This window comes from Odocoileus virginianus, chromosome 10 (genome assembly GCF_023699985.2).
Source record: "Odocoileus virginianus isolate 20LAN1187 ecotype Illinois chromosome 10, Ovbor_1.2, whole genome shotgun sequence".
In the NCBI taxonomy this organism is placed as follows: domain Eukaryota; kingdom Metazoa; phylum Chordata; class Mammalia; order Artiodactyla; family Cervidae; genus Odocoileus; species Odocoileus virginianus.
Genome location: NC_069683.1, coordinates 47,306,004 through 47,330,426, shown reverse-complemented (window position 1 = coordinate 47,330,426; position 24,423 = coordinate 47,306,004). Strand labels below are relative to the sequence as shown.

Sequence of the window (24,423 nt, the reverse complement as noted above, 5' to 3'; positions counted from 1 at the left end):
GGGTACATTCCCTTCTTTCTAGACAGAAACACCAGCTCTTTGAGGATAGATCCTACCACTGGGGATCTCTCCATCAAGGGCACTAATGACTCTGGGAAGGAGGCTGGAATCCAGACTCCACCACTTTCCAACTCTGTGGCTCTAGCCTCATATCTTCTGTTAAAAGAAAACACAGAGACTAAGAATTTCATCTTCACATAGAATTTTTTTTTTAAATCATATTAGGCACAAGTATATTGGCACATAGTAAGTGCTCAACAAACATCCGTGGAAGCTGTTGAATTTAACTGGAGATTCAGGAAATGTTCTCTGCTTCTTGGGACTCTAGTGCATGCTAAGTCATTTCAACTGTGTCCGACTCTTTGCGACCCTATGGACTGTAGCCCACCAGGCTCCTCTGTCTACAGGATTCTCCAGGCCATAATACTGGAAATGGTCACTGTGTCCTCCTCCAGGGATCTTCCTGACCCAGGGATGGAACCCATGTTTCTTATGTCTCCTGCATTGGCAGGCAGGTTCTTTACCACCAGCACCACCTGGTAAGCCCCCAGGACTCTAGTATGCCCTCCCAGCTCTCCTGGGTCCTATGGGAAGTGCAGATGTGAATCAGAGTTGGGGGCACCCCCAGCAAATTCCAGGAGAGGTCCAGTGGGCTGAAGCATCAGCAAGCTTAGGAGAAGGCCCCGAGACACACAGGCAGGGGAGGAGAGGACAAGGACCCAGGGGTAGAAAAGACACCTGGAGCTTGGCCAGTCTAGCCCATCGCCCTTGGCCTTGGGGCTCACACAGGCCTGGGAGATAGACTCCTGTGAGTTCTGAGGGAGGAGGAAGCTGACTGCTTGCTGGGTGTGGGAAGAGCCCCCCATTCAATAAAGGCCCCAGTACCCTACCCCCGCCGTCTCAAGGGCTCAGCCACCCCACCCAAGTCTTCAACCACTGCTGCCACCACAGGAAATATTTTTGCATGACACCACTCTTAAGAGTTTGCTGCCCCATCTGGCCTGGCCAAATGCCACAGAAGAGGAGGGGCTGGGCTGATCTGGGGCAACAAGGTCCGGCGCTCACTCACCCTCCCAGCAGTAGCCGCGCTGGTACCACTTGGCCAGGCTGTAGCCCAGGATGGACACGAGCAGCAGCGACAGCCCCACGCAGAGGATCAGGCCCAAGGTGCTGATGGAGTCGTCACCTGCAGAGACACACAGCCTTCACCCAGCTGCCCAGAGCCCTCTCGCAGCCCTGGACTCAACTGATTGCACCCTGTTCCAAGTTTCCTCTTCTCCCACCTCACTGCCATCAAAATGACTGTCCCCTAAGAATCTGGATCTTGGGGACTTCCCTGGCGGTCCAGTGGCTAGAACATTGCCTTCCAATGCAGGGGTGCGGGTTCAATTCCTGGTCAGGGAGCTAAGATTCCCACATGCCTCATGGCCAGAAAACAAGAACAGAAACAAATGAAGTAATACTCTAACAATTTCAATAAAGACAGTAAAAATGGTCTACATCCAAAAAATCAAAAACGGAAAAAAAAACAGTGCTGCTTTGCACATTGAGGTACTTGTATCTTAAAAAAAAAAGACTCTGGATCTGGGCTAGCCAGTTCAGCTCAGCTATACCAAGATGTCAATGGCTGATATTTGGGTTTTTTTGTTATTTTTTTTAGAGTTAGCTTGTTGTTCCAAAGTAGCAGTCCTCTGACAGTAGAGATAATTTGGAGCTGGGACACCTTCCCGAAGCTGCAGCTTTCTACCTGTTGATAAAGACACTGCTCTTTGGGGAGGAGCCCAGGACATCTCTGCAGGAAGCAGGAAAGGCAGCCTGAACACCCCTGAGAGCAGAGACACACAGATCCTCGGTCCTCTCCCCACAAAACCTTCATGTGTGGTAGCAGGGTGTTAACCCCCTGGGTTCTGTTTGCTGCTTATACTTATCACTTCTTCCCTTTTTGTGGTATGAGCTCTCAGCTAAATTTATATTTTATTTGTAAAGCCACACAGAGAAAGACACAAAGAGAAGGAAGAAGACAGAGAGATTGGAAACCTACTGAAGCAGAAGCAGAATAGGAAGCCAGATTTGCAGGGAGAGGCTGACCATGGGGGCAAACGGGGATGATTCAGCCCTTCCCAGGGCACAGCAGGAAGAGGAAGGACAGCGCACTCTTGCTGGGCAGGGGCCGGGAGTGTGGAAAAATGGACGAATTCCCCACCTACAGGGCCTGGTATCCTCAGGCTCTATGAAGCCAGAAGGTACAGCCTTTGGTGTACACCACGCGTGTGTCCGAAGCCCACACCCGTCATTTGTAAAATGTGGGACCTGAGTCAATCCCTCTCCCTCACTAGACTGCTATCTGCTCTGATGAAAAACTACCATAATCATAAGCCCACATGGAGTTGCGGTGGTGATTAATGGAGATGCTGCATGCAGAGCGCTTGGGAGAGGCCTGACGTGCAGGCAGTGCTCAGTGAATGTTGTGTGCGCTCAGTCGTGTCTGACTCCTTGTGGCCCCTTGCACTGTAGCCCACCAGACTCCTCTGTCCAAGGAATTTTCCAGGCAAGAATACTGCAGTGGGTTGCCAAATCCTTCTCCAGGGGATCTTCCTGACACAGGGATCGAACTCATGTCTCTTATGTCTTCTGCATCGACAGGCAGATTCTTTACCACTAGCGCCACCATCATTATTGTTGTTGTCATTACTACCAAGTGATGAGGCTGTTTTTGTTTTTTCTTCCTTTTTAAAATTTTATTTATTTATTTTTAACGCCAAAACCTTTTGTATTGGGGTACAGCCGATTAACAATGTCATGATAGTTTCAGGTGAAGGGTGAAGGGACTCAGTGGTGCATATAATGTATTCGTTCTCCCCCAAACACCCTTCCCATCGAGGCTGGCACATAACATTGAGCAGAGTGCTATACAATAGATGTCTGTTGGTTATCCATTTTAAATACAGCAGTGTGTACATGATCTTCCCAAAGTCCTTAACTATCCCTTCCCCCTCACCCAGCAACCATGAATTCATTTTCTAAGTCTGTGAGTCTCTCTCTGTTTTGTAAGTAAGTTCATTTCTTTTTAGATTCCACATATAAGGGATGTCATATAATATTTCTCCTTCTCTGACTTACTTCACTCAGTATGACACTCTCCAGGTCCATCCATGTGGCTGCAAATAGCCTTATTTCATTCTTTTAATGGCTGAGTAATATTCCACTGTGTATATATACCACATCTTCTATAAGTATTTCACAGTTCCCCCCACCCAAGCCTTTCCCTCTCTTTCCCTCTCCCATGCCCCTGACCCTTCTTCCGTTACAGCATTCAAGTTATCCTCTGAGAGAGTTTGGCAGCCAAATGCAGATAGATAGTGTCTCTCCTCCTATTTTTAGATTCCAAAAGCCCAGGCCCTTAGAAAAATGGGAAGGATTCACAACACAGACGAGAGATGAACAGAAGCAAGATTAGCATTCTTGTTATACTAATGAAAAATTTCCAGCCTAGGGGAGGGGAAGAGAGAAAGTGAAGTAAGGTGAGAGATGGAGCGGTGGGGTGGGGGCGGAGCATTGAAAAGATGTCGGTGGACTCCATAGAGAAAGTCCTTATTCCCTGATCTGAAGTGGAGCCCCAGGGAGGCAACGGAATTCTTACAGTTGTGGGATCTGAGAGCTGGGCCGAGTCCCAGAAAGACAGCGAGAGCCCAGTAAGGAGAGTGCCAGCAAGCTCCTGGGCAGACGGAGCCTTGGACAGCCTTGAAGAGCTGCTGTGCCCTCTTATGCTTTTGTTACTGTTGTTCATTCACTCGATTGTGTCCGACTCTGCAACCCCATGGACCACAGCAACCAGGCTTCTCTGTCCTCCATTATCTCTCAGAGTTTTCTCAAATTCATGTCCACTGAGTCAGTGATGCTATCTAACCATCTCATCCTCTGCCACCTCCTTCTTTTGCCTTCATGCATGGGAGCAGTCAAATGATTTCTTCCCTGGTGACAGACGGTAAAGCGTATGCCTGCAATATGGGAGACCCGGGTTCGATCCCTGTGTTGGGAAGATCCTCTGGAGAAGGAAATGGCAACCCACGCCAGTACCCTTGCCTGGAAAACCCCATGGACAGAGGAGACTGGTAGGCTACAGTCCATGGGGTCGCAAAGAGTCAGACGTGACTGAGTGAGAAGAGGCGGGAAAGTCACAGAGGGGCTCTCCAGACCTGAAGGAATTAAGCATGTGGGACCTAGGAACACCTCTGTGGCACCCTGCCTAGCTGACGCTCAAAGCCCAGTGCAAGGGACTGCCATCACATGGTGTCAGGTGAACGGCTGGTACAACAGGCTATACCCCTCTCCCTCACTCCTTAAGTCTCTGAGCAAATGAGGAAACAGAGCTCCTCAAAACTACTGATGGCATGTTCTCTGTGCCAGGCACTTGTTCCAGGTGTTTGTATTACAGCAATAAATAAAACAAAAAAATCCCTGTCTTCATGAAGATTATATTCCAGTGGAGGGAGACAGTCAATAAAAAAATTAAGAAATAAATTTTATAGTATATTGGAAGACCACATATACTAGGGAGAAAGAGATAAGCAGAGGAAGAAATGGAATGCATCATGAAAATGAGAGCAGCTTTAAATAAAGGGATCGGAAAGACCTATAAAATGTGACAATTGAGAAAAACCACACCTTTGGTGAGAGAAAGAACAAGCCAGGTAGATAATCAGGTAAAAACTTTCTAAGAGGGAGCAGCAGGTGGAATTGAGGCAGGATCACAGTAAGCAGGTGCCAGACACATCGGGGAGTCCCAAGTGATTGGTAGGGACAGGGATGGGGGAGAGCAGCAAGAGATGGGGTGGAAGGAGCCAGATTACTGCAGTGGTTTGAAGGCAATAGGGGAGTTTGGTTTTTCCTCTGAGCAAGACAGAGTATTTTCAGCAGAGAAGTGACATAATCCGAGGTTTTCAGAGGACCACTCCATCAGCGACCATGTTAAGGGTAGATGCAGCAGGGGATAATGATGAAGAGAGACAAGTCAGGAGGCTATTGGAAAGATCCGAGCAAGAGATGACCACTGAAGAGAAGTAGCACCAAGACTGAGTGACTTCACTTTTAGTTTTCACTTTCATGCATTGGAGAAGGAAATGGCAACCCACTCAAGTATTCTTGCCTGGAGAATCCCAGGGACGGGGGAGCCTGGTGGGCTGCCGTCTATGGGGTCGCATAGAGTTGGACACGACTGAAGTGACTTAGCAGCAGCAGCACCACCACCACCACCAAGATGCTGAGAGGCCGAAGTCAGAGAGAGATCATCTATGTGGATAAGAGAGAGCACGACAGTGACCCAAGAGCTCAAGTCCAGAGGCAGGTGGACAGATAACTCAACAAGGCATGGTAGTAACATTGTGGTGTTTATGGAAGCTGGGGATTTGAAGGGTTCCATCAAAGAGAAATATCAATAACCTCAGATATGCAGATGACACCATCCTTATGGCAGAAAGTGAAGAAGAACTAAAGAGCCTCTTGATGAAAGTGAAAGAGGAGAGTGGAAAAGTTGGCTTAAAACTCAACATTCAGAAAACTAAGATCATGGCATCCAGTCCCATCACTTCATGGCAAATAGATGGGGAAAAATGGAAACAGTGAGAGACTTTATTTTGGGGGGCTCCAAAATCACTGCAGATGGTGACTGCAGCCATGAAATTAAAAGACACTTGCTCCTTGGAAGAAAAGTTATAAGCAACCTAGACAGCATATTAAAAAGCAGAGACATTATTTGCTAACAAAGTCAAAGCTATGGCTTTTCCAGTAGTCATATATGGATGTGAGAGTTGGACTATGAAAAAAGCTGAGCGCTGAAGAATTGATGCTTTTGAACTGTGGTGTTGGATAAGACTCTTGAGAGTCTCTAGGACTGCAAGGAGATCCAACCAGCCTATCCTAAAGAAAACCAGTCCTGAATAACCATTGGAAGGACTGATGCTGTAGCCGAAACTCCAATATTTTGGCCACCTGATGCGAAGAACTGACTCATTGGAAAAGACCCTGATGCTGGGAAAGATTGAAGGCAGGAGGAGAAGGAGAGAACAGAGAATAAGATGGTTGGATGGTATCACCAACAGGATGAACGTGAGTTTGAGTAGGCTCTGGGAGTTGGTGATGGACAGCGAAGCCTGGCATGCTGCAGTCCATGGGGTCGCAAAGAGTTGGACGCGACTGAGCAACTGAACTGAACTGATCAAAGAATTTTGCCCAGGAGTAGAAAGTACCCATAGGAAAGCACCAGTAGGTAAATCACAGCCTGCTGAGACCTGGCTGGTGAGAGAAGATGTATTATTTCTGTTTGCTACCATTTGGTCCCCACCCCCAACAGTGCCATCTGGCTTAGAAGTAGCTTACAGACACATTTAATTACTATCCTATTTTACCTCGTTATCTTTCTAGAATACTCCTTTAACTAATACTCTTTACTTATTCTCCCTTTTGCATACCTTTAAATTTTTATTATAAAATATTTCATGCACCCAAGAAGTATATAGAAAAACATGGTGAATGTCCCTGTGCCTACTACTAATCTTCAAAGAATTCTAAAAATTTGCCATTCTTGCTCATTATCTCAATTTCAGGGTAGTTTTCTCCTACCTCTCCCTCTAAGTAACTTTTCTCCCAAATTTGGTGTTCAGCTTCCCTATGCATGGTTTTTATACTATTAGTTCATTTTCCCCAAGCTATGTCTATATCAATACATATTTATTTATATAAAGAAAGGGGGGATATATATGTGGTATTGTTTTGCATGTTTTCAAACTTTATAAAAATGACAGATTACTTCTACTTTCAGCTGCCATGGAATAAAGGAGGCCAGATTTACTCTCTGATCTTAGATAACTAGAAACCCAAATAAATATGTAAAATAGCAGAGAAAGGTAGTGTAGTACAAGACAGTGATGTCTGAAAGAAGGAAATGAAATGAGGTGTGATCCATGATTGTTGAGCTTATTGCATGTGGTGGGTTTCCAACTCACAGTACAGAGGGTTGTGACCCAAAGAGAGTCTTGGGTCCTGCCAAGGGAGATAATAAAGACCATAAAGAAGACAGAGCACCAAGAATTGATGCTTTCGGACTGTGCTGCTGGAGAAGACTCTTGAGAGTCCCTTGGACTGCAAGGAGATGAAACCCTGAATATTCACTGGAAAGACTGATGCTGAAGCTGAAGCTCCAACTTTGGCTATCTGAGTGAAGAGCCGACTCACTGAAAAGACCTGGCTGCTCAGAAAGACTGAAGGCAGAAGAAGGAGATGACAGAGGATGAGCTGGTTGGATGGTATTACTAATTCAATGGACATGAGTTTGAGGAAACTCTGGGAGATTGTGAAAGACAGGGAAACTTGGCATGCTACAGTCCATGGGGTCACAAAGAGCTGGACACGACTGAGCGACTGAACAACAACAACATTTAATGCTCTAAATTTATTTCTAAGTACCACGTTAGCTTCATTCTGTCAGATTTGATATGTAACATTTTTACCTGTGTCTAATTCAGATGTTCTGTCATTTCAACTGGAATTTTTCTCTTTAATCCATGAATTCTTTGGCAGTGACTTTTTAGTTTCTAAATATATGGAATGAGGTCTTTGTCTTTTTACTGTTTATTTTGATAGATGTTGGTTATAGCATTATGGCTGATATTCTGTAAGAAATTAATTTAAGTTAATTAAAATTAAATTAATTTCGATAATGGCTCAATATTTCCATCTAATTCATGAAGTCAAAGTAAAGCTTTTAGAAGTTCATTTTGTATAAGGTAAAATGCCTGAGACTGTCATGAATGTTATTGAAAATTTGGTTTAAGAGTTTAATGTCAATGATAAAGTTGTTTTTGAATTTTTCATATTTTTTTATTCTGTGCTTCAGTCTTGGATATTTTTTCTCACCTATTTTGTACTTGACTAATTCTCTCTTAAGCTGTGTCTAACTGGCTCTTAAACCATCTTTTGTGTTCCTAATTTCAGTTATTGTACTTTTCATCTCCAAAATTTTGACTTATTTTTATAATTTTTAATTATTTGTCAATTTTTCCATCAAGTCATTTATTTGCTATACCACTTTCATTTATTTTATATTGGGTGTCCTAAGGCTTATAACTGATCACAGTCACATATAAGGTAAAAGTAAATGATAAAGATATATCATGCAAAAAATAATCAAAAGAAAGCTGAATAAGGATAAAAGAAGACATTTCATAATAATACAAAGACTGACTCATCAAAATGGAATCCCAAATGCGCATGCATCTTTATTATACAGCTTTAAAACACAGAGAAAAAAAATGGACAACTAAAAGAAAAACTAGACAAATCCTTAATTGTCATTAAAGAATCCAACTCTCCTCTCTCAGTAATTAATGGAACATGAAATCAGTAAGCATATTGAAGACACAAACAACACTATCAACCAACTTGATCCAGTAGACATTTATAGAACACAACATCCAAAATCTGTTAGAATATATTTTTTTCAAGTATACATGAAACATTCATCAAAATAGATCATGTACTAAACTATACACAATTTTAATAAATTCTAAAAGATTAAAATCATATGGAGTATATTCACTGACCATAGAATTGTGTGGAAATGAAAGTCTAAAAAAAACCTGGAAAGTTCCTCAATATTTGGAAATTAAACAACACACATCTACGTATCTCATGGGTAAAAGAAGATATCACAAGAGAAAACCGAAAATACTTAGAACTAAATAGGAGTGAAAACACAACATATCAAAAATTGTGGATTGAGGAGACAGTCTAGAAAGATCAAGACAGTGGAGTTCACAGGATGAAGGTAAGCGCTGCACAGAGGATCCCCCTAAAGTATTCACTAAGGCATGGATCAATCATGTGTGTGAACAAACTACCTGAAGCTGGAGAGAGAGTCATCTAAAAAGAGTAGCAGGAACAGTGTTCAGAATTCAAATGGGGCTGTTATCAACAGCTGTGTCTGTTCCCATAACCTAGACTGGCAAAGCTCATAATTCACAGGGCATTGACTAGAGAACTCAGGAAGGTCTTACCTCAGTAATGGGAAATAATTAGCCCCATACTGAGCACTGTTCTGGACTCACCTAACACATCACCACAGCAAGACCAGAAGGGACCAAACTTTTTCCAAGAAACTTAACTGCTTCCCAGAATATTTATAGAAAAACAAAACTATCTGCGCTCAGCAGGGTAAAATTTACAATGTCTGGAACCCAATCAAGGATTTCCAGACTTACAGAGGAGCAGAGAAATCTGACTCATAATGAAGAAGGTAAGTAATCAATTGAAACCCACCCAGAACTGACAAGGATGTTAGAATTGGCAAACAAAGACATTACAATTATATTTCACTTGTTCAAAATATAGGCAGAGTCATTCAAGATATAAAAATACCAAAAATATTTGGTATGTAAATATGAAATGTGATTAACAGCAGATCAGTTATTAGAAAGGAAAAAATAATGCACTTGAAGACATAGCAACAGAAACTATGCAAAATGAAGCACAGGGGATAAAAAGAATTAAAAAAATGAAAACAGCACCAGTGAAATGTAGGACAACTTTGAGCAACCTCATGCATGTGTAATTAGAGTCCTCAAAGGCAAAAAGGAGAACTGAAAAAATATTTGAAGAGATATGACCAAAAATTTTCCAAGCTTGAAAAGCCCTTCAAATTATTTATTCAAATGATACACTTTCTTCCCTAAAAGGAGTTATAGTACCCATGGTTGATATCATAATCAATTTTCTTTTTCATTATATTAAGGAAAGCCTAAACTATGCTAAAGCCTAAACTATGCTGTGTCTAAGGGTCTTCTGCAGAGGTACAGGTCAGCAGTGGACTGCTGCAGGAGCAGGGGCTCTGGGTGCAGTAGACCTGGGTATAGCATAAGACCTCCTGGAGGAGGTCACCTTTAACCCCACCGTAGAGCCACCAGAACTTACACAGGACTGGGAAACAGACCCTTGGAGGGCACAAACAAAAGCTTATGCACACCAGGACCCAAGAGAAAGGAGCGGTGACCCCACAAGAGAATGACCCAGACTTGCCCATGAGTGTCCAGGAGTCTCTGGCGGAGGCGTGGGTCAGTGGTGGCCTGGTGCAGGGTTGGGGGCACTGAGTGTACCAGTAGGTGCATGGGACCTTTGGAAGGAGGTCACCATTGTCTTCATTACCTCCACCATAGTTTGGCCCCAGGCAAATAACAGAGAGGGAACACAGCCCCACCCATCAACAGAAAATTGGATTAAAGATTTGCTGAGCATGGCCCTGCCCATCAGAACAAGACCCAGTTTCCCCCTCAGTCTCTCCCAACAGGAAGCTTCCATAAGCCTCTTATCCTTCTCCATCAGAGGGCAGACAGAATGAAACCCACAGTCACAGAAAACTAACCATTCTGATCCCATGGACCACAGCCTTGTCTAACTCAATGAAATTATGAGCCATGCTGTGTAGGGCCACCCAAGACAGACGGGTCATGGTGGAGAGTTCTGACAAAACGTGATCCACTGGAGAAGGGAATGGCAAACCACTTCAGTATTCTTGCCTTGAGAACCCCATGAACAGTATGAAAAGGTGAAAAGATAGGACACTGAAAGATGAACTCCCCAGGTCGGTAGATGCCCAATATACTACTGGAGATCACTGGAGAAATAACTTCAGAAAGAATGAAGAGACAGAGCTAAAGCAAAAACAACACCCAGTTGTGTATGTGACTGGTGATGGAAATAAAGTCCAAAGCTATAAAGAGCAATGTTGCATAGGGACCTGGAATATTAGGTCCATGAATTCAAAGTGGTCAAACAGGAGATGGCAAGAGTGAACATCAACATTTTAGGAATCAGCCAACTAAAATGGACTGGAATGGGTGAATTTAATTCAATGACCATAATATCTACTACTGTGGGCAAAAGTCCCTTAGAAGAAATGGAGTAGCCATCATAGTCAACAAAAGAGTCCAAAATGCAGTACTCGGATGCAATCTCAAAAATGACAGAATGATCTCTCTTCATTTCCAAGGCAAACTATTCAATATCACAGTAATCCAAGTCTATGCCCCGAGCAGTGATGCTGAAGAAGCTGAAGTTGAACAGTTCTATGAAGACCTACAAGACCTTCTAGAACTAACACCCCCCAAAGATATCCTTTTTGTTATAGGGGACTGGAATGCAAAAGTAGGTAAGTGAAGAGATACCCGGAGTAATAGGCAAATTTGGCCTTGGAGTACAAAATGGAGCAGGGCAAAGGCTAACAGAGTTTTGCCAAGAGAAGGCACTGGTCATAGCAAACACCCTCTTCCAACAACACAAGAGATGACTCTACACATGGACATCACCAGATGGTCAATACCAAAATCAGATTGATTATATTCTTTGCAGCCAAAGATGGAGAAGCTCTATACAGTCAGCAAAAACAAGACTGGGAGCTGACTGTGGCTCAGATCATGAACTCTTTATTGCCAAACTCAGGCTTAAATTGGAGAAAACAGGGAAAACCACTAGACCATTCAGGTATGACCTAAATCGAATCCCTTATGATTATACAATTCACTTCAGTTCAGTCACTCAGTCATGTCCGACACTTTTCGACTCCATGGATGGCAGCATGCCAGGCCTCCCTGTCCATCACCATCTCCCGGAGTTTACTCAAACTCATGTCCATTGAGTTGGTGCTGCCATCCTACCATCTCATCCCCTGCCATCCCCTTCTCCTCCTGCCTTCAATCTTTCCCAGAATCGGGGTCTTTTCAATTGAGTCAGTTCTTCGCATCAGGTAGCCAAAGTATTGGAGTTTCATCTTCAGCATCAGTCCTTCTAATGAATATTCACGACTCATTTCCTTTAGGATGGACTGGATGGATCTCCTTGCTGTCCAAGAGACTCTCAAGAGTCTTCTCCAACACCACAGTTCAAAAGCATCAATTCTTCGGCACTCAGCTTTCTATATAGTCCAACTCTCACATCCATACATACTCCTGGAAAAACCATAGCTTTGACTAGACAGACCTTTGTTGGCAAAGTAATGTCTCTGCTTTTTAAAATGCTGTCTATGTTGGTCATAATTTTTCTTCCAAGGAGTAAGCGTCTTTTAATTTCAAGGCTGCAGTCACGATCTGCAGTGATTTTGGAGCCCCCAAAAATAGTCTGTCACTGTTTTCACTGTTTCCCCATCTATTTGCCATGAAGTGATGGGACAAGATGCCATGATCTTAGTTTTCTGAATGCTGAATTTTAAGCCAACTTTTCCACTCTCCTCTTTCACCTTCATCAAGAGACTCTTCTTCACTTAGTTCTTCTTCACTTTCTGCCATAAGGATGATGTCATCTGCATATCTGAGGTTACTGATATTTCTCCCAGCAATCTTGATTCCAGCTTGGGCTTCATCCAACCCAGCATTTCTCATGATGTACTCTGCATAGAACTTAAGCAGGGTGACAATATACAGCCTTGACGTACTCCTTGCCCTATTTGGAACCAGTCTGTTGTTCCATGTCCAGTTCTAACTATTGCTTTCTGACCTGCATACAGATTTCTCAAGAGACAGGTCAAGTGGTCTGGTATTCCCATCCTTTTAAGAATTTTCCTCAGTTTGTGGTGATCCACACAGCCAAGGTTTTGGCATAGCCAGTAAAGCAGAAATAGATGTTTTTCTGGATGATTATACAGTGGAAGTGACAAATAGATTCAAGGGATTATATCTGATAGAGTGCCTGAAGAACCATGAACAGAGGTTTGTGACATTGTACAGGAGGCAGTGATGAAGACCATTCCCAAGGAAAAAAAAATGCAGAAAGGTAAAATTGTTGTCTAAGAAGGCCTTACAAATAGCTGAGAGAAGAAGAGAAGCTAAAGGCAAAGGAGAAAAGGAAAGATATACCCATTTGAATGCAGAGTTCCAAAGAATAGCAAGAAGAGAAAAGAAAGCCTCCTTTAGGGATCCATGCAAAGAAACAGAGGAGAACAATAGAATGGGAAAGATTAGAGATCTCTTCCAGAAAATTAGAGATACCACGGGAACATTTCATGCAAAGATGGGCACAATAAAGGACAGAAACAGTATGGACCTAACAGAAGCAGAAGATATTAAGAAGAGGTGGCAAGAATACACAGAAGAACTATACAAAAAAGATCTGCTTCTAAGTTTAAGTTATTAGTTCGAAACTGAATAAATGTAGATGACATCTCCAAAACTATATCACCTTTGAAATAGTTTATATTAAGTTTCTTTATATCAGTAGTTAGATTTAATTACTATAGAATTAACTGATTATTTAAACTAACCCTAATTCAAAACACCCATTAGCATCAGCTTGCAAGAGGACTCATACCTCCATTATCTACAGCAGGGAGGTATGCATTCATATCCAAAAGCAGTTTCAGATCACGAGGATGTTTGTTTAAAATGAGATTATTCAAAATGGGAGTCCTGGTTTGTACTCCTCATAGTCATTATTTGTTCAAGGGTGGAGACGTTTACTCCTTGGAAGGAAAGTTATGACCAACCTAGATAGCATATTAAAAAGCAGAGACATTACTTTGCCAGCAAAGGTCCATCTAGTCAAGGCTATGGTTTTTCCAGTGGTCATGTATGGATGTGAGAGTTGGACTGTGAAGAAAGCTGAGCACTGAAGAATTGATGCTTTTGAACTGTGGTGTTGGAGAAGACTCTTGAGAGTCCCTTGGTCTGCAAGGAGATCCAACCAGTCCATCCTAAAGGAGATCAGTCCTGGGTGTACATTAGAAGGACTGATGCTGAAGCTGAAACTCCAATACTTTGGCCACCTCATGCGAAGAGTTGACTCATTGGAAAAGACCCTGATGCTGGAAGGGATTGGGGGCAGGAGGAGAAGGGGACGACAGAAGATAAGATGGCTGAATGGCATCACCAACTCAGTGGACATGAGTTTGGATAAACTCTGGGAGTTGGTGATGGACAGGGAGGCCTGGTGTGCTGCGATTTATGGGGTCGCAAAGAGTCAGACATGACTGAGCGACTGAACTGAACTGAACTGGGGCATATCTCTTAACCTCCACTGTTACTGTTGAGATGCAAATCTAATTAGAAGTCAGTAGCCATGTAGTCAAAGGCTAAAATAAGAGTCAGTACAATTGTGATCCTTCATGAGTTCTGGTCCCACAAAGGACCATCAGGCTCTGGGAGAAGAGATATATTCAAGACAACCCTTCCCTCCCCTTTCCCTTCCTGCTTTACCAGCATCCCTGAGCCGTGCTGATTGGCCCAAGTTCGGTAGCCCACTAGTGAGTCATAGTTGTGACACTTTCTATTCCTCTTCCTTCCTCTAGACATTTGGAGGGGCAGGCATCCAGTCTAGCCATCATGCTTTTCTCATTCATGCCCAGGTACTCTCATTATGACAGTTTCCCGCCCTTTCATGCCAGAGCTGGTAAGTTTCAGCATTTGGATTGGGACTAAGAAGGAGAAAAAAATGCCCCAAGGGTCTTCAGCCTTGGTCTTTGCTTCAGTCAAGTTTGCAAGACATGTGTGTGTGAATTTGAGGCACAAGATCTCTGTTATAATGTTACTTCATTTTAAACATTGGATTGTCTCTTGTTTCTGTATGTCTGTATCTAGATGGATGGATAGATAGATAATCTCCCCCAGAGATTTTCTGTAGGATTTCAGCATTCCCGGAGACAACCAAAATATCATCTTAATTCCATCAGTACCCCCTTTTTAAAAACACCTGTACATACTGATTTTACAAAGAACCCTTAGCTTGTCCTTATATAAAATACTAACTGAGGAGACTCAGGTTTGTAGTTTGTAACGAAGAAATTGGAATAAAATTTACTTAGAATAATGAAGAAGAAAAGAGGATATGATGAAAAAGGAAAAGAAGACTGAGAACAAAGTAGTGCAAAAATGTAAAACTAGGCGGTGGGGAAAGAGAAGGAAGAGGAGGGAATTGAGAAGAAAAACTAATTAGTGAACATGTAGTTTGGGGTGAAAATAGTAATTTCCCTTTTTGAAAATAGAATCAAAATGCAGAAGAATATAGCCAATCAATATGTCAAATAGAATATAAATGGCATAGCAACCACATAACTAAATGGCATAGCAACCAAAGTGTAGCATGAGTATATAAATAAAACCGTATGCAAAAGAGAGGCAAAGATCTCTGCCTAGAACAAAGTATCGAGCTCTTTTCCAGTGAATCAGCTCTTTGCATCATGTGACCAAAGTATCAGAGCTTCAGCTTCAGCATCAGTCCTTCCAGTGAATATTCAGGACTGATTTCCTTTAGGATTGACTGGTTTGATCTTGCAGTCCAAGGGACTCTTAAGAGTCTTCTCCAGCACCCCAGTTTGAAAGCATCACTAGGAGGAGAAGATGCAGCACTCAGCCTTCTTTATGGCCCAACTCTCACATCCATACATGACTACTGGAAAAACCATGCAGTTTAGTGCTCAGTCGTGACAGAGGATGAAATGGTTGGATGGCATCACTGACTCAGTGGACATGAGTTTGAGCAAACTCCGAGAGATGATGAAGGACAGGGAAGCCTTGCATACTGCAGTCCGTGGGGTCAAAAAGAGACACACATCACTTAGTGACTGAACAACCACAACTATAGTCCTGGAAGCAATCTTTAGGTTCATCAATACACTCTTATGATTTGAATCTGTTTTAGCTATCATGTTCCTTCTTACATGTATCAAAACTCATACTAAACAATGAGTTCTGGGTTGCAAAAGAGGGTTTATTTTTGTACTTGTCTATAAGTCTTTGCTCACAGCTTAACAAAAACAAACACAAGTGCTATTACTAGGTGTTTTAACAGAGAGAATTTATTATAGAGAATTGCTAACTAGATAACTGAAAAGGCAGATGGGTATCATGGAAGTAGCAATTGCAAGAAGAGCTACTGCCACTAGGACTGGGAAAGCAAAAGAAAGAATCCAAAAGTATTGATATGTAGCTTGGAAGAGAACCTCAGACCTCTGGGGAAGGGGACTTTGGCCATCTGATGCTCATATTTCTTCCCAGGTGGTGCGGTGGTAAAGAATCCACCTGCCAATGAAGGAGACACAAGAGATGTGGGTTTGATCCCTGGGTTGGGAAGATCCCTTTGAGTAGGAAATGGCAACCTGCTTCAGTATTCCTGCTTGGAAAATTCCGTGGACAGAGGAATCTGGCAGGCTACAGTCCATGGGGTCACAAAGAATTGGATTAGATAGAAGTAATATATTTGATTTAATTTTCTGATTTTGATCATCGCATCGTGGCTATGCAGGGAATGTCTTTGTAGGGAACAGACTCTAGAGTATTCAGGTGTAATGGGGCATTAGGTCCAAAACTTACAATTAAAATCATTCAGGGAGAAAAAGTTTTGGTTTACTATTTTAAAATATAGTTCCAACTTTTCTGTAAATTTATCATTTCAAAATAAAATTTGATAATTTTTATATGCAATTGGTCTCTATTTACTGATTTACAAATCTCTAAGACATTTTATAAATGAAAAAGCAAAGTTTAAGTGGATATAGTATAATGTCTTTTGGTATACTTTTCAAATATATATATTTGTATTTCATTATATGTATATATATAATTTTTTTGAAAAATGCAGAGGAAAGATTTTGTGATGATCTGGAAGGGGGTGGTAGCGGGAAGGAGCTTTTATTTTTCATTTTATATCTTCCTGCATGATTTAGATTTTTACTACAGGTACCAGGTACATTACCAGGTACCAGAACTGACTCATTGAAAAAGTCCCTGATGCTAGGAAAGATTGAAAGCATGAGGAGAAAGGGGAGACAGAGCATGAGATGGTTGGATGCCATCACCAGCTCAATGGACATGAGTTTGAGCAAACTCCAGGAGATAGTGAAGGACAGGGAAGCCTGATGTGTTGCAGCCCTTGGGGTCACAAACAGTCAGACACAGCTAAGCAACTGAACAACAACAACCAGGTACATGTATTAGTCTAATTTTTTTAAAAAAACAACAGGAGTTTTCTGGAAGGTGAGATTATGTTCCATTTTTGTTTTTCTTTATATTCTTACAAAATCAAAACTTAATACATACTATATAAACATTTGGAGGTACACACATTATAAATTCTTTTCTGTTTATAATTAGGGTAAAAGGTTAACAAGGATCAGATAGCATCATCAATTAAGCCATTTTGAATAATTTTGGTGGGAGAAAGTCTTTACCTAGAGTTTTATTTAATTAAGCTTTTTAATTTAAAGATCTGTATGAAGAATTGTCCTTGGTTACTGAATAGCAAGGATTGCATCTATTTTTTATTGAAGTTTAGTTTATTTACAATGTTGTGTTAGTTTTTGGTGTATAGTAAAGTGATTCAGCTATACAAATATACATATTCTTTTATATTTTTTCCATCATGGCTTATTATAGGATATTGAATATAGTTTTCTGTGCTATAAGTAAGACCTTGCTTTAACTATTTTATATATAGTAGTTCCTACCTGCTAACCCCAAACTCCTAATTTGTCTCTCCACCAACCTCTTTCTCCTCTGGTAAACATGAGTTTGTTTTCTATATCTGTGAGTCTATCTCTGTTTCACAAATAAGTTCATTTTTGTTTTATTTTGGATTTCATGCATGTAATGTCATACAGTATTTGTCTTTCTAGTTCTGACTTACTTCAATCAGTATGATGATTGCTAAGTCCATCCATGTTGCTACAATTGGCATTATTTCATTCCTTTTTGTGACTGAATGGTATTCCCTTGTGTATATCCCACCATATCTTCTTTATCTGCTCACCTGTCAATGGACATTTAGGTTATTTCCATGTCTTAGCTATCCAGTTAGCAAGGATTCTAGAACACATAGACTTCAAGGCAGTTATCTCAGAACTATAAGAAAAGCATTTTCTCATTTATTAATTTAGATCCATACCTTCAATTACTTCACTCACCAAAACCTCACTCTGTGGGATATGTTTTAAAATCTACTCTCTTGCTTGACAAGCATACTCCAGTGATTTGGGTGGTAATAAGTTTAAATAGGATTTAGATTTGATAAACTCCTGTGTGTTTTCATCCATATCCCTCCATGTGCTGTCTTATTAACACAGTCAAGGGGCTTTTCCCATTATTGTTATTATCACTGCTGTTTTGATTTCCTGATAATGTCCATGTAAAATCAAAAAACTCTGGAGCAAGACTCACATTTACTCAAACATGGAATGGTTAAAACAGACTTTAGTTTTTGGTGATCTCTTGATAAGAGATGAAGTGAGAAGCCTGCCTCTCTCAAGGCACTTAAAGATGAAAGTTTTCAAAAGGCACCTCAGAGGAAAGTTTACATGAAGTTTCAGAAGACTGTCAGCTAGAAATCGCTTGCAGAATTCTAGAATCACTTTGTAATATCGAGCAGAGATTAAGAAGAGAAAGACAAATGCCATATGAAAGCACTTATATGTAGACTCTAAAGCATGCACAAATGAACCTATCTACAAAACAGAACCAGACTCACAGATGTAGAGAACAGACTTGTGGTTGACAAGGGGGTCGGGGGAGGGACGGCTGGGAGTTTGGGGTTAACAGATGCAAACTATTACATTTAGGATGGACAGACAACAAGATCCTACTGCACAACAGGGAATTATATTCAATATCCTGCAATAAACCATAAGGGAAAAGAATATGAAAAGGAACGTGTATATATATATATATATAGCCATTCCCTTCTCCAGGGGATCTCCCCAACCCAGGAATCAAATCTGGGTCTCCTCTATTACAGACAGATGCTTTACCATCTGAGCCACCAGTATATCTATATATATACTGGAATGGGGTAGCCCACTCCACTAGTCTTACTTAGAGAATCCTATGGACAGAGAAGCCTGGCAGGCTACATAGAGTCCATGGGGTTGCAAAGAGTCAGCCACAACTGAGCAAGTAGTACCTTCCCTGGGTTGGGGAGATCCCCTGGAGAAGAGCATGACTATCCATTCCAGTATTCTTGCTTGGAGAATCCCATGAACAGAGAAACCTGGCAGGATACTGTCCATGGGGTCACAGGGAGTCAGATACAACTGAGCAACTAACACTTTCACTACTTTTTTCAGTATATATGAATATATATATCCATTCTTTTTCATACTCTTTTCCCTTATTGTTTATCAGAGAATGTTGAATATAGTTCCGTGTGCTATACGGTAGAAACTTGTTGTTTAATCTGTTCTACATGTAATAGTTAACATCTGTTAACACCAAACTCCCAGGCTGTCCCTCCCCCGCCCGACCTTGGCAACCACAAGTCTGTTCTCTACACCTGTGAGTCTGTACTTCAATTTAAAAAACGGAGATCAAGGGTTTGGGTGCTGGTGCCAAAAACACATGAGTTTGAGCCTCAGCTTAACATTTACTTACAATGTGTCCTTGAGCAAGGAACTTAATCTTTCCAAAACTCGGTTTATTTATCTAGAAAATGGAAATAAAATTATCTACTCTATGAAATTATTATAGAATTTTTTTGAAATAATATAATCTATAACAAAGAAAAATATAATCTACAAAAAAAAACTTAATCAGTACTAACAGTAGTAAGTATTGTTGTGGCTGTTGATTACTTTTAAAAAATAACTGCTTTCTCAGTCTATATTCTCAATATCATGAGCTCATATATGGTTAAAACAGACTCTGACCACAGTGTCAAGAGTAAAAGGCCATTTTTCATATGTGCCATGATAATCATCACAAAAATCTTAAGAAGAAAGAGAGGCCAGCCACATTATCACAACACTAGCCCAAAGATAGAGATGTTAGTGAAACTTCCTTTGGAATAAGTGTCCACCAGTCTGCTCATTACTAAGATCAGGTTTTATAAATATAAATTTAAGTGGTGAGTTTTCTTTTTAAATTTACAACTTTCCCACTGTTTCCATATCAGCTCTATGTAGACCCCCCAGGGACCACCCTCACAACTCTGGCATTCAATGCTCTAAAGAACATTGTTCCCACACTCAACAAGTGTTTGTGGAGTCCCTACTCTGTCTCAGGTCCTATGCTAAACACTGGGTTAAGGCAGATAGAAACCCTGCCTTCATAAGCTAATATGCTATGGGGAAATTGAAGGTCTGACTCTTTGCAACCTCATGGACTGTAGCCACCAGGCCCCTCTGTCCACAGAATTCTCCAGGCAAGAGTACTGGAGTGGGTAGCCATTCCCTTCTCCAGGGGATCTTCCCAACCCAGGGATTGAACCAGTTCTTCTGCATTGCAGATAGATTCTTTACCATCTAAGCCACCAAGGAATCCCGAGGGGTTTTCTAAACAGATAATCATCCTATTAATCAGTTGATCCAAAACACACATTCTGGGGACTTCCCTGGCAGTCCAGTGATTAACAGCCCACACTTCCACTGCAGGGGGTCTAGGAACTAGATCTCACATGCCACAAGTAAGATCCATTGCAGTCAAATAAATAAATAAACATTAAAAAAAAAACATTCTGTGAAGAAGTAGAAGGTGTCGGGGTATCATTAGAACAGGAATATCTGAACTATTCTGGGAGGTTAGGAAAAGTTTCCTAGAGGAGCTGACATTTAGGTAAGATCTGAATCAGGAAAGAAGAACAGCATGTAAGGCAGAGAACATGTGCAATGGGCCTGAAATAGGAGAGAGTATGTTAAATGCACAATAAAAATTCACAAGACTAGTGTGAGACTAGAGAATATGCTGGTGAAAGGCAGAGGGGCGAGGTGGAACAGGAAGTGGGGCTCAGATTGAATGAGACATGAGAAGAAGTGAAAGAGAAAAATGGGGTCTTGGAGACCCTGTTAAGGACTTTCATACTTTATTGTAAGAACAATGGAAAATCACTCAAGCAGTTAAGTGGTATTATATTATGCCAAAATGAGCTCTTGCTAAAAACCACTCGCCCTGACTGCCATGTGTAGAATAAATTAGAGGAGAGCAAAAACAGACACCAGGTTGATCGGTTGGGTGGCAAGAGAACTTAGGTAATTATTATCTCAGCCTAGCAACACATAGAATAAGTAATCTAAACATCCAGACATCTGAACAGTTAGCTTTGGTGGAAATAGTCTTAGGCTCACAATCAGTTAGTTAAGAAACTAGGTTGGATCAAAGCATGATTTTATTGCCTTAGTCCAGGAGCTACAGGGCAACCTCTTTAGGTTTGCTCAAGAATAACAGAGCCAGAGAGGTAAAATTCTAGCACAAGATCTACTGACCCACACCCATTGAAACTAGTGAAAAATATCTTGAACAAACAATCATTTAAAACTCTCTAAGGTCTTCCCTGGTTGTCCAGTGGTTAAGAATCCACCTGCCAATGTAGGGGACACAGGTTTGATCCCTGGCCCAGGAAGATCCCACATGCCGAGGGACAACTAAGCCCGTGACCACAGCTACTGAAGCCCAAGCTCTAAAGCCTGTGATCTGCAAAAAGAAAACCCACCACAAGGAGCAGTGTGTGCACTTGTTGCAGAGAAAGCCATGCACAGCAATGAAGACCCAGCGCAGCCAAAAATAAAAAGAATAATAATTTTTAAAAAGAACTCTGTAAGCTGTTCTAAGGGTTCAATTACTGTTTAGCATGTGAAGAAACATCCATTCAAGGAAATCTATGAAAATTTGGTAAGAAAAGCAAGAAGTTGTGGTATCTGAACCAAGGACTGGGCCTCCCTCCTTTCACTCAGCTCAGCAAGACAGAAACTCCACTCCAGGCTACTGCTTTCATGAACACAGGACTTCCTCTCCCCATGATAACCAATTAGAGGACTTTCTTCCTAGGAGGAACAGGACTTTGGCATTTCTCATCCCTTCCCCAACTACTATTGCTAAGGCTAAGTTGCAGGCAAGTCCAGTTGAGAAGAGGTGGGTCTCCCTCTTCCACCGACTTCCGTCCCATGAAATGGAGGCTCTAGCTTGGGTATGGCACGCTGAGACAATTGGAGCCTTAACTGCCCTTGATTTAATTCATGAAATAGTGGCTTCACATGAGGAGAGGCAAGCCAAGAGGATCTCAGACTGCTTGCCCCCATCTAGTGATTATTCAGTTCCTAGAGTATTATCACTCAGAGAGAGATTTGCCATTGTTTCCATCCCCAGCTGCACAGCTCCAGAGATTTTCCTGAGAGGAAAGCAGATCATAAAACAGATAGCTCATCAGGTCTTCCCAAAAGAACTGATTCTCTTTGCAAAAGAGCATGGAAAAGTTCAAACCTAATGTTTGCTCTCAAGACAGTGGAGGTTATAGAGGAAAGAAAATAGAGAGATTTAATGGATTTAATGAGGATATAACCCAGAATACAGGCTGGATAGTTTGTAGGAGAGAATCAGGAAATAAAACAGCTAAGAGGAACCCACTGAGGTCAGAACAAATCTCAAACACATACTTCAAAAACTAGTCCTTCAAAAGAGTCACAGTTTGATTGGGTTCATTTATATAGCAGTTTGCGCTGCAGCGCACTACTGAAAACATTAGAGCTATTAACCAGCAGTTTGTGGAATTTAACAGCTGGGTATAGTCAAGATAAGCAAGAAAGTTCTACAAATACCATCATCCAAGGAATTGCGGGCACACTCAAAGCTACATCTCCCCAAGGAACAGCATCAAAGGCCGAATACTGATACAGAAAAATAGACTTCACTAAAAGCATCACTTCACTAAAACCAGGTAATTAAAAATCCACCTTCCAATGCAGGGGATATGGATTCAATCCCTGGTCAGGGAACTAAGATCCCACATGCTGTAGGGCGACTAAGCCCACGTGCCACAACTACAGAGCCCACTTGCTCTGGAGCCCAAGCTCCGCAACAGGAAAGGCCCAGGTACCACAATAAATGATCCCGCATGTGCCGAAACTAAGACCTGATGCAGCCAAAAATAAATAAATAAATAAATAAAAATTTTAAAAGAAGGAATGTTCAGATAACTAAAGAAAAAACATGTTAAAGAAGTAAAGAAAGATATGATAACAATGTCTCAGCAAAGGAAGGATATCAATAAACCAATGAAAATTGCTTTTAAAAAAAAACAAATTGAAATTCTGGAGTTGAAAAATACAGTAAGTGAAATAAAAAATTCTTCAGAAGGGTTCAACATATTTTAACTGGTAAAAAAAAAATTAAAGGACTTGAATCACTAGAGCAATAGAGATTGTTATTGTTCAGTTGCCAACCCCATGGACTGCAGCATGCCAGGCTTCCCTGTCCTTCACTATTTCCTGGAGTTTGCTCAAATTCATGTCCATTGAGTCAGTGATGCCATCCAACCATTTCATCCTTTGTCATCCCCTTTTCCTCCTGTCCTCAACATTTCCCAGCATCAGGGTCTTTCCCAGTGAGTAGGCTCTTCACATCAGGTGCCCAAAGTATTGGAACTTCAACTTCAGCATCAGTCCTTCCAGTGAATATTCAGGATTGATTTCCTTTAGGATTGACTGGTTTGATCTCCTTGCTGTCCAAGGGATTTTCAAGAGTCTTCTCCAGCACCACAGTTTGAGAGCATCAGTTCTTCCATGTTCAGCCTTCTTTATGGGCCAACTCTCACATCTGCACATGACTACTGGAAAAACCAAAGCTTTGACTAGATGAACCTTTGTAGGCAACGTGATGTCTCTGCTTTTCAATACGTTGTCTAGGTTGGTCATAGCTTTTCTTCCAAGGAGCAACTGTCCTTTAATTTCATGGCTGCAGTCACCATCTGCAGTGATTTTGGAGACCAAGAAAATAGTCTCTCACTGTTTCCATTTTTCCCCATCTGTTTGCCATGAAGTAATGGAACTGGATGCCATGATCTTAGTTTTTTGAATGTTGAGTTTTAAGAAAGCTTTTTCACTCTCCTCTTTCACCTTCATCAAGAAACTCTTTAGTTCCTCTTTATTTTCTGCCATTAGAGTGGTGTGACCTGCATAGCTGAAGTTATCAATATTTCTCCTGGCAATCTCGATTCCAGCTTGCACTTCATCCAGCCGGCATTTGGTATACTGTACTCTGCATTTAAGTTAAATGATCAAGGTGACAATATATGTCTCAATAGATGCATAAAAAGCATCTGACAAAATCTAACACCCTTTCATGATAAAAACACTCAACAAACTAGGAAGAAACTTCCCCAAATTTGATAAAAGACCTTTATCAGAAATCCACAGCTAATACTAGATATAATGGTAAAAACACTGGATAATTTCCTCCTGAGATTAAGAATAAAACAAAGATGCCCATTCTTGCCACTTCTATTCAACATTGTACTGGAGGTTCTAGCCAGGGCAATTAAGGTAATAAAAAGAAATTAGTGGCATCCACATTGGAAGGGAAGAAATGAAGCTGTCTCTAGCCACAGATTATATCTTATACATAAAAAAACTAAGAAATCCACTAAAAAGCCCACTAGAACTAATAAGCAAGTTCAACAAGATTGCAGGATAGAAGA

At 41.3% G+C, this 24,423-nt stretch overlaps 1 protein-coding gene and 1 non-coding gene across 2 annotated transcripts in view; both read right to left on the bottom strand.

The window, feature by feature from the left end:
- SMIM35 (small integral membrane protein 35) overlaps nucleotides 1-24,423 on the bottom strand; it is a 51,721-nt gene that overhangs the window by 10,119 nt on the left and 17,179 nt on the right. The window contains exon 3 of the mRNA XM_070472805.1: nucleotides 1,070-1,203. Within this exon, the coding sequence (XP_070328906.1) occupies nucleotides 1,070-1,203 (134 nt within the window). The remainder of the gene's footprint in view (nucleotides 1-1,069; nucleotides 1,204-24,423) is intronic.
- Nucleotides 15,677-15,802, bottom strand: LOC139037261 (small nucleolar RNA SNORA40). The gene has a single exon (XR_011490091.1). It is a non-coding gene; the product is annotated as a small nucleolar RNA SNORA40 (small nucleolar RNA).